Source organism: Triplophysa rosa, linkage group LG14 (assembly GCF_024868665.1).
Source record: "Triplophysa rosa linkage group LG14, Trosa_1v2, whole genome shotgun sequence".
Taxonomy (NCBI): Eukaryota; Metazoa; Chordata; class Actinopteri; order Cypriniformes; family Nemacheilidae; genus Triplophysa; species Triplophysa rosa.
Genome location: NC_079903.1, coordinates 8659247 through 8670619, shown reverse-complemented (window position 1 = coordinate 8670619; position 11373 = coordinate 8659247). Strand labels below are relative to the sequence as shown.

The 11373-nt window shown below is 37.6% G+C and overlaps 1 protein-coding gene across 1 annotated transcript in view; it reads right to left on the bottom strand.

The window, feature by feature from the left end:
• Positions 1–3607: 3607 nt before the first annotated feature.
• prkd2 (protein kinase D2) overlaps positions 3608–11373 on the bottom strand; it is a 35152-nt gene continuing 27386 nt past the window's right edge. Inside the window, exons 9-18 of the mRNA XM_057350371.1 lie at positions 11283–11360; positions 10719–11031; positions 8913–8965; positions 8245–8317; positions 7999–8105; positions 7636–7797; positions 7067–7165; positions 6537–6804; positions 6095–6180; positions 3608–4685 (exon numbers count right to left, since the gene is read on the bottom strand). Coding sequence (XP_057206354.1) covers positions 4470–4685; positions 6095–6180; positions 6537–6804; positions 7067–7165; positions 7636–7797; positions 7999–8105; positions 8245–8317; positions 8913–8965; positions 10719–11031; positions 11283–11360 — 1455 coding nt within the window. The 3' untranslated portion in view covers positions 3608–4469. The remainder of the gene's footprint in view (positions 4686–6094; positions 6181–6536; positions 6805–7066; positions 7166–7635; positions 7798–7998; positions 8106–8244; positions 8318–8912; positions 8966–10718; positions 11032–11282; positions 11361–11373) is intronic.

Genomic DNA, 11373 nt, shown 5'->3' with positions numbered 1-11373 from the left:
CTTGCAGTCTGTGTTTGGTTATAATAACAATTTATTTTATGCTTAATTTGTATTAATATTCATTCATATTTTATTGTATATTAATTGCACTAAATTAAATTAAAACATACTCAACAGTTATAGCTCCTTTGCAAAGGTCTACCGGAAGTTACGTTTGGGCAACAAAACGTTTGTTTATGTTGTTGCTGATGAAATCGTAAATGTGACCCTGGACCAAACCTTAAGTAGCACGCGAACATTTGTAGGAAATGCCAAACATTCATTGCATGGGTCAAAATTATCTATTTTTCTTTTATGGCCAAAATCATTAGGATATTAAGGAAAGATATTTTGTTAATTTCCTACTGTAAATATATCAAAACTTTATTTTTGTGAGTGGAATCGCTATCGATACAGATGCCTTAGGAATGGCTTTCAAAGACACTCTTAACTCCATGGGCGTTAGTCAACATGTGTCAGAACCCACTCACCTTCGTAATCATACTTTAGATTTAATACTGTCTTACGGTATAAATGTGGACGACGTTAAAATCCTTCAGCAGAGTGAAGACATTTTGGATCATTATCTCGTATTATGTTTGCTTCACTGGCCTACGGCAGCAAATAAAACTCATTGTCACCAATATGGTAGAACAATAACTTAAATTACCAAAGATGCGTTTCTCGATAATCTGCCCGAATTGTCTCAAATCGCTAGCATGAGAAATAACGTTGAAGATCTTGACACTACCATTGAAAATTTTAAATCCACCTTCTCGGTAACGCTAGACACAGTTGCTCCTCTACGTTTAAAGAAGATTAAAAATGGCAGCCCCACACCGTGGTATAATGAACACACTCAGGTTCTAAAGAAAGCGGCCCGAAAAATGGAGCGCAACTTTATGAAAACTAAATTAGAGGTATTTCTTACAGCATGGAAGGATGGTATTCGAAAATACAGGAAAGCCCTAAAACGTCTAGATCCGCCTACTTTTCATCACTAATAGAAGAAAACCAGCACAACCCTAGGTTTTTATTTAACACAGTGGCTAAATTAACAAAAAATAAATCGTCAGTGACTTCTGATCCTGTATATCAGCATAACAGTGATGAATTTATGAACTAATTCACAAATAAAATCCAAGATATTAGAGAAAAAATTATAACAATGCAATCAGAAGTGAAACCCGCTGAACAAACTAACTACAGTGCCCTTAAGGAGAAAATGCAATTATTTTATACCGTAGATCACGATGAGCTGTCTAAAATCATTAGATCATCTAAATCAACAACATGCATGCTAGACCCTATACCTACAAATCTACTGAAAGAGATTCTCCCAGAATTTATAGATCCTTTTCTTGGTATTATTAACTCATCTCTGACATTGGGACATGTGCCTAAAGCATATAAGGTGGCTGTTATAAGGCCCCTTGTCAAAAAACCCCAACTCGACCCTAGAGAACTAGGGTACTACAGGCCTATATCAAATCTACCTTTCATATCTAAAGTTCTGGAAAAAGTAGTTTCAACTCAATTATGCTCCTTCCTCCAAAGGAATGACATCAATGAAGAATTCCAGTCTGGATTTAGAGCATGTCACAGTAGAGAGACTGCTTTGATCAGAGTTACAAATGATCTGCTATTGGTGTCTGACCAAGGTTGTATCTCGTTATTGGTGCTGCTAGACCTTAGTGCTGCATTCGATACCATTGACCACAGCACACTCCTACATAGACTCGAAAATGATGTCGGCATTAAATGAATAGCTTTGAAATGGTTTAAATCTTATTTATCCGACCGTTTTCAATTTGTAGCAATAAACAATGAGGTGTCACGCAAATCGCAAGTCCAGTACGGTGTGCCACAGGGCTCAGTCTTAGGGCCTCTGCTCTTCGCATTATACATGCTACCTCTAGGAGATATAATAAAGCGACATGGAGTTAGCTTTCACTGTTATGCTGATGATACTCAACTTTATATTTCCTCATGAAGCCTCATGAAACACAGCAGTTCCATCGAATAATGGAATGCATAGTCTATATAAAAAACTGGATGAGTAACAACTTTTTATTACTGAACTCGGACAAAACAGAAGTGTTACTTATTGGACCGAAAACTGCTATACGTAACAACCAAGAATACTGCTCAATTATTGTTGGATGTTCCATAAAACCCTAGTCGTCAGCTAATAATCTTGGCATTCTATTCGATAGTAGTCTGTCATTTGAGAGCCATGTCGCCAACACCTGTAAAATTGCATTTTTCCATTTTAAGAATATATCTAAACTACGTCATATGCTGTCACTGTCAGATGCAGAGAAGTTAATTCATGCATTCATGACATCAAGACAAGATTACTGTAATTCACTGTTAGATGGTTGCCCTGCTGGCTTATTACAAAAACTGGTCCAAAACGCAGCAGCTTGAGTTCTTACACGTACAAAAAAGTATGAACATATTAGCCAAGTTCTGTCAACCTTGCACTGGTTACCTATAAAGCATCGCGTTAACTTTAAAATCTTGCTTATTGCCTATAAAGCCTTACATGGTTTAGCTCCTCAGTACTTAAGTGAACTCCTCTTGTATTACAGTCCTTCACATGCATTATGCTCTCAGGCGTCCTGTCAGTTGGTAACACCTAGAATTTCAAAATCAAGTGCAGGTGGTAGATCCTTTTCCTATCTAGCACCTAAACTTTGGAATAGTCTTCCCTGCACTGTCTGGGAGGCAGACACACTCTGTCAGTTTAAATCTAGACTAAAGACGCATCTTTTTAATCTTGCATACACTACACTTCCATAATATAAATCTTCTGAGGGTTTAGGCTGCATTAGTTAGATCAACCGGAACCAAAAACACAACTGATGTACTTGTTGCATCAAAGAGTGCAGAACAGTACTCTACTCTCAGCCAGTCTTGTCTCATTGTTCCAAGGTTACCACAGCGAGCAGGATGCAGTTCATGGCCAGACCTGACGGTAGAGCAGAGAACGTGAAGCGGTGACCAGACAAGAGCTGAGATGATAGAGCTGGATAAAGAAGGACGCGGTCACCTGACACGTCTTCACAAAATTTCAAATGCTATTAGATTATTAATGATAATCTTAAAACTATAATTTAGTTTGTTACTGTAATTTAATTACTTTCTCCTTGAAAAAGTAAAGTAAGGGATTACTCTATTTTTTCTGTAATTTAATTACAGTTACTTGTGATACTAAATACTAAATACTGTGTGTAATATACACGGTTTGCAATAGTGGAATTGACATAAAAATTCAAAGTCTAACTTTAAAATCCATGCTTTAATGTATTATTCTCACATTTGTAATACTTTGGTCAGTTAATAAGAGTACTTTATGTAGTTTAATATAATTTGATTGAATGAATTAAAAGAGCCGTTTCATGTCTATCCTTGCATCAATAAACTATTCAAAATTGATATAGGATATAGAAAGTAATTAGTAATAAGTAACTAAATACTTTTTGGAGAGAGTAATTTGAACAGTAATCTAATTACACTATTGAATATGTAATTAGTAACTAGTAATTAATTACTTTTCCAGAGTAACTTACCCAACACTGGTGAAAACACACAAGACCACGAAAGCAAACAATAACACAACATCACGGATATATTTCTGTATTTATTAAACCAGCTGGAACGCTCTAACATTCCTTCCATAAAGCTACATTTCTAAGGTTACACATGTACAAAAGTCCTTCATAGCAATAAGTCTTAAGCAAATGGAATTCTCAGGGACATGCAGCCTAGTGCTCAGGTCTAGGGTCAGTTAAGAATATGAATGCACACCCAGGACAGCTCCCACAGCAGAACCAACATCAGTTAAAATAACCAAGATCATCACAGCCCTTTCACCCATTGCCAATAGCAGCTGATCTGAGAAAAGTGTTGGCAGTCCTTGTGCACTCAGTTTGTGATAAACCTGCATCTCAGTCCTTTTTGGATGACATCTGTCCCATAGTCACAGTCCTTCAGTGACAGTGAGCGTACAGTATCACACCTGCAGGGCACACTTATGAAATGATAATGGAAAACACCAGGTTTCTACTACTGTTTTCCTGGTAATTTTGCAAAAAAATGATTCTCAGTGAATAAGGAGTGAATCTGAAACTCAAAATGGTTTCATTACAAGAACAGGGAAATCCAGACACTACACAGATTAGTACTCTCTCAGCGTTTTGTATCAAAGGTGATACGATTGATTCGAATATAAAGACAAAGTCAGACCGGAGATTCTCAACATTTAGTTGTGTGCGTGTCTGCTTGAGTGCTTGTGCTGGGGTCCGAGACGAAGCTTCCCCGACCTTATAATCTCTACATCCCAGAAACACATCTTGTCTATCTTCTGGCTGGAAAAGGTCAGAGGTCAGAGAGTCCGCCGTCGGATAAAAAGAGGGGGTCGTCCTTACAGTTTCTAATGTTGCAGGCGCTCGTCAACCCTCTCGTCGGCCTCCTCAACCTCTTCTTCAAAGGATGCTAACACGTTCCGTCAGTCCCTGCATGTCCGCATCCTCCGCACCCTCGTCATCTGATGCGGGGGGCGGAGGCACCAGGTGAGGAGGGTACGGCAGCGTGTGGTCACAGGCGTACTGCTGCCAGCGACTGTCATCGCTCTCGTGGGTTATGTAACGCTCCCCAAGCTTTGACTCCAGCTCTCTGAGATCTAGCCAGGCCTGGTAATCCTGAGAGAGAGAGAGAGAGAGAGAGAGAGAGAGAGAGAGAGCAGAGGAAAAGAAAGAGAGCGAGAGGTAATGAGTAGACGTGAGGGCGCCAAAACTAATGACGGCCCATTTTGCTTGTGGTGTCTAAAAAAGCATCCCTTAGAGTGCCTATTTCTTCTTAATGTAATCTGCACCTCCACACAGAAGTCTCTTTTATTGCAAATCCATACTTGGATTTCGACCTCTCAGGGGTTGTTTTTCACATTTGTTATTTTCCATCTTTAATGTGAGGCTTTTATAGCAATAATGGACTTATTTATAAAGGTTCATGTAAAAAAAGACTGTCCTCAAATTATTATTTGCGGCAAATGGTATTTTTCATTTTATATAAAAAAGGACATTATACATGTAAATGAAGTCAATCACATATTATAAATGCATATTGTGCTAAATAAATGCTATAAGTAATGACTATAATTTAGGGCTGTCAAACGATTAATCGCATCCAGAATAGAGGTTTGTGTTTACATAATATATGTCTGTGTACTGTGTAAATAAATTAAAACACATAAACACAAACATGTATACATGTTTAGGTAATATTTACATTTATTTATTTATATTTAAATATACATAAACTCCTATTCCTTTTGATATTTTTCTTAAATATTTGCATGTATGTGTACGTGTTTATAACTATTAATTAAACATTAATATGCACAGTACACAGACATAAATTATGTAAACACAAACTTTTATTCTGTATGCGATTAATTGCGGTTAATCGTTTGACAGCCCTAATATAATTATATTATCATTATGCTTTGTATAACAGAAATGTAGCATTTTCTTTTTGGGGGGGTTGGAAGGTAGTGGTGGGCTTTTCATATATAATGAAAGTTGGACTGGAGACAGGAAGTGATGTGGAAAAGAGTTGGGTGTGGAAAATGATTTATTTTGTTATAAACGTACAATACGAAACAAAAAAATGGTTATTGAGGAAGGACTCACTCTAATTCGCAGTGGCAATCTTGTACTAAATGATTGAAAATCTGAGCTGTCGGGTACGATTTCGTGACTTCATTTGTAATATGTAAAGTAACCTACAATTTTATGTTTCAATCAAAGATGGCGACAAAGAGTCAGAAGTTTGGGATTGCAGCTTTAAAATGTGATTTCTACGCTTAACATTTATGCTTATATAAAAATAATAATTAGAATTTTAAACAGTATTCAGACACAACTTGAGTAACATGGTTGCAAAAGGTGCAAATCTCAAATACAGTATAATTCATTTAAATTGAAACAGCAAATTTACTATAACCTCCTTAGAAGGACAAGCAAGATTTCCCGAAGGTTGAGAGACATTGGAGTTTTAAGCGTGTTATGTTCTCTATTTGTGGAATATGACAGTGTGTTCTTGGCATTACCTGTAAATAGGTGTGGCTTAGACTCTTGTCCACACTGTAGCGTTTTCTCATCTTCACTTGCAGCAAGTTATTGATGAGGTCGATAGCTACGGAGAAACGGAGATCACACAAACAAAATTTGCATCGATCCCAACTAAAAGATTTATATGTGCAGACAGAAAATCAAAGGCGGATGGAGTTACTCTACAATCGGCCTGCTTTTAATGCATCAAATTTCCTCGGTTATCACAAAGTAATGGCCTCGCGAAGTAACTGCCACGCAGTGTTTTCTAGAACTTGAAATACATTCTCAATTTGAAATCTTATCGTACAACAAATGAAACCTCTATTTATTTTCTTGAAATAGGCCTTTCGTTCATGCTACTGCTTTTAAAGACTTTACTGTATATCTTTATATTGATCTCAAATGACTCTTCACAGAAGCACATTGTTTCTGGGTTACCTTCAGGAGAGATCTGTTTCCAAGGGTTAGGCGGGTACATGAAGGCAGCGTTATGAATCTGATCGTTTATGTCTTCATCTTCATTGAAGGGGAAGGTTCCGCTCAGGCTAACGTACATGATCACACCAACTGACCACATGTCCAAGGAGCGATTATAACCCTGGTTCAGGAGGACCTCGGGGGCCAAGTAAGCTGGTGTACCCACGACAGACCGACGGAAAGACTTCTCTCCGATGATGCGAGCAAAGCCAAAGTCACAAAGTTTCACCTATGCGTGCGTGACAGTGAAGTGCAAGTAGGAGGTTTTGTGGGCGAAAGAAGAGTGGAGACAAAAGAAAAAAAACAATAAACAGTAAAATACATACTGTATAAAGTAGTGAATAGAGTGCTTTATTTTATTTTGTTTATTCACTTATAAATAACGTATTACTTTAATTGCTATTGGACTATTGTACGGATGTTGACATTCTCAAATTAACTTGTACCCGGTGAATTATTCAATATGAAATAAACAGGTTGTTTGTGATCACCTGTGGGAAAGGATCCGCTGATGCCAATAACACATTCTCAGGTTTGAGGTCACAATGTACGATGTTCTTGAAGTGAAGGTGCCTCAAAGCAGCTAAAATCTGAAGGAAGAGAGGAAATTGATGCATTGATGCAACAGAATGTGGTTACATTCTAAGAAACGAACTTCCTTTAAAATACTAAACACCTTTTAGCTTCCAAAAAACCCCAGCAAAACTCACAAACACACATATTTATACACCCACATGCACTTAAGGTCTTTATTTATATTTTCTTCTCTTTATCAAAACTATGAACTAACACAAATGTAACGTTGGGAATTATTTTGTAACTAAAATCAATTGAAGGGATAGTTCAGCCCAAATGAAAATTCTGCCATCATTTAGTCATCCTCTTGTCATTTCAAATCTGTATGACTTTCTTTCTTCCGCAGAACACAAAAGAAGATATTTTGAAAAACATTGGTAACCGAAAAGCGCCAGCACCCATTTGTTAACCTCTTTGTACAAGTTCCGTTGAAGCACACAATATGTTTCACTCATTCTCACACACAAAAAACAGCAGATCAGACCTGTGTAATGAGGAACTTGGTGAGTCTCTCTGGAAGTCGACCTTTCTCACTGGACAGGATCATCTCCAACATGTCACCATGAAGTTTCTCCATCACAACAAAGACCTTCTCGGGCGTCTCAAACATGCACTCTAGATTCACTATACCCAAGTGTCTCAGGCTCTGAGGGCACAGGGAAATAAAGAAGACGCAACCTAATGACAACTTAGCTTATTTGCATTCATGACCGGATATCAGCTGTCCTCACAATCCACCCACCAGCTTCAATTGTGATGTATGAGTTCATTATAATTCTGTCAATAACACGGACACAAGTTTGAGCGTGGAGAAAACACTGATTCCCTATCGCCCCCTACTGGTTACCTGCAGTATGGCCACTTCGTTCCTCAGTTGGCTCTCCTGTTTTGTTGGGAATCGCAGCTTGTCAATCACCTTCACAGCTACATCCCGACCACTTTTCCTGTGTTTCCCTGTGAGAGTTAGGGAATGAAAGTGAAATGTATACACAGCAGTATATTTACATACTTAGATGTAGCTGTTATTTCTTGGTGCACAATAGCATCATGGATCTGCTTGAAAATCTCATTTTCGATGTTGAAATGAGCATACCTCCATACACCACACCAAACTGTCCAGAACCCAGAACCTCATCAGCAAAGATCTGGTAGACCATTGCAATATCCTGTGGTGCACATTATCATCATCATAATGCTACCCATTATAATCACTGTCATTATTATGACCAGTGTTGGGTGTAACTAGTTACTAAGTAATTAGTTACTGTAATTTAATTACTTTTCCCTTGAAAAAGTAAAGTAAGGGATTACTCTTATTTTTTCTGTTATTTAATTACAGTTATTTCTGATGTAATTAAACTAAATACTTTGTGTAATATGTGTGTGTGCAGAAGAGGAATTTACATCATAATTCAAAGTCTAACTTCAAAATCCATGCTTTAATGTATAATTCTCACATTTGTAATTAATAATAATACTTTATGTAGTTTAATATTAATTATTTGAATGAATTAAAAGAGCCGTTTCATGTCTATCCTTGAATCACTTAACTCATCAAGGTTGATGTAGGATATAGAAAGTAATTAGTAATAAGTAATTAAATACTTTTTGAAGAGAGTAACTTGTACAGTAATCTAATTACATTATCGAATGTGTAATTAGTAACTAGTAATTAATTACTTTTACAGAGTAACTTACCCAACACTGATTATGACATTGTGTTACGCAATCCGGTTTTAAAGATCAAATTCACCCACTTACCACATTCTCTTGAATCTGGCTGTTAGATACAGAAATGCTGACTGACGCTTGCCCTGCAAATGGAAGAGATCAATAAGAACCACATTACATTAGCCTCATTTAATCATCTCCATATTGTGTTCACATTCTGTAGATAACTGGAATGATTTATGTAGGGTTTGTAACCTTTACAGTGTTCATTTTGTGCACGGAACTTTTTGAAAATATTATACACTGCAATGAAATTTGTAAGTCAAAACAAAATATTAAAATTAACAGCTGGTATTTCAGCCTGCTTTCCTCCAAAAAAATGACCCCATAAATAGGGTTGGGAATCGAAAATCCAGTCCAGTTCTGCAATCGGAATCGAAAGGTTAGGAATCGTACACTTGATATTAAATTAAAATTTAAATTGCTCGTATCGATTTCATTTTCAGAACTGTGCATGTGTTAACTTCAGCTGATATCTCAAAAAAAAATTTTTATGAAAATTACCATATTTTTACATTAGTTTAACTGTATTTGTTGTAAAGCACAGTAACCATAAATTGACCCTAGTTTCATTATAGTAGATGCATGGCAATTCTAATTGTAATAAATTAGACAAAACCTGGTTGCTACGTGTATATACACAAAACCGTGATGGTATCTAAGGCCCGGTCTCACAGAAAAGGCTTAAGGCCAGTCTCAGACTATAAGGAATGTGTGACCTGTTTTATGTGACATAAATACTTAAGCATAGTCCTGGTTTAATTTAATCCGTGTCTGTGAAACTGAGCTTCATTTTTACAACTTTGCGATCAAAACTGTAAATCGCTAAGAATCGGAATCGATAAGCAGAATCGGAATCGGAATTAATAAAATTTAAACAATACCCAACCCTACTCGTAGGATGTTTGTGAAATCTTATTACGATCTATAGTTATGTTTTAAAGTTGAAGGGGTCATATGGCGCGAATACGTGTTTTTCTTTGTCTTTGGTGTGTTATAAGTTGCCCACGCATGTATTAGACACTTAAAATTGCACAAATTAAAGTGTCAGAACAAAAGATGCATTCTGTCTAAAAGCGAATGCTCACCCAGACCTGCCTGAAACGCCTCGTGTAACCACTCCCCCACAAATCTACGTCAGTTTGTGGTATGATTTGACTAAGACCGCCCAAATGTAAACGCAAGTAAGGTGGGCGTACCTGTCAGTACAATTGCTTTGGAACCTGATGTTCCAAATATGGTAAGAGGCGTTACATTTCCATCACACGCTTGCAGTATTCCACCAATCACTACGCACTGGTTAACTGGCCAATCATAGCACACCTCGCTTTTCAGAGCGATGAGCTTTATAAAAAATCGGTTCTTTTCAGAGAGGCGGGGCAAAGAGGAGATATAAACATGAATGGTATGTGGAAAATTTAGCGTTTTTAAACCTTCAATCGTTTATTCACATTGCATTACATCTAAAACAAACGATAATATTCGTTTTAGCCGTGTCATATGACCCCTTTAAGCACCCTCACACTGGTGTAAATAAAACAACAGCTTTGTGTTGCACATGTCGTCACGAAATAATATTTAAATTCAAATTAGCAAAAGCTGCTTTTATATTTATGCCTCTGGCAGACGCTTTGGATAAGCGACTTACGGTACATTCCAGGTATATTTTATTATTATGTTTATTCACTGGAATCGAATGTTCGAACGCATTGCATTGTGGGATACAATTGTGAAATCTGACTAATGTAGAAAGTTATCCAAAGATTACAAATTTTGCAAATTGTCACATACAGCAGCGAGAAAATACTATAATATTATATTATTCTAAACACTTACGATGAGGAGTTTTTCCCAATGCCGGAGGGTTGTCTTGGAAGATGACTGGCATCAGGGCTTGACGAATGGCTGTCTCCCAGCCTTTGGCAAACTCCCGCCCCACTCCGCTATTGGGCGCGACAGAGCTGGGTGCGGCAAAGTTGGGCACACCGGGCACGCTTGATAATGGGGATGGGGCGGGGTGGGGGTCCTCGCCAACAAAGTAGATCATGTTGCCCATAACCATCTCAAAACAGTGGGGGCTCGTGCCAACAGGCACGAGAGAGAAATCACCCGCATAGCGGATCTGCAGGATTTCTGAGAGAGGGATCTCCTGTAACGGGAGGCGTGGGGGCAGAGGAGCGAATTAGACTCTAAATTATGAAGATAATGCGTCAAGGTTAGCAGAGGTTAATTTAACAGCAGGGTCTGAATTGAGCTGAGAGAATATAATAAATGATCGCATAAGCCCTAATATTTATCCATATTAGAAAGAATGAGTACATGATATATGACATGACATATGATAACTAAATATGGGCCTATCGATAAACAGTGATAGATGCAATAAAACTATAATCATACCTTGTAGTATTTGTTGGTGGTATCGTTCTGAAATAGGATGATGCATTTGCAGTCCAGTCGCCAGTAGTGTCTCTTCCGCTGTTGGAGGGTG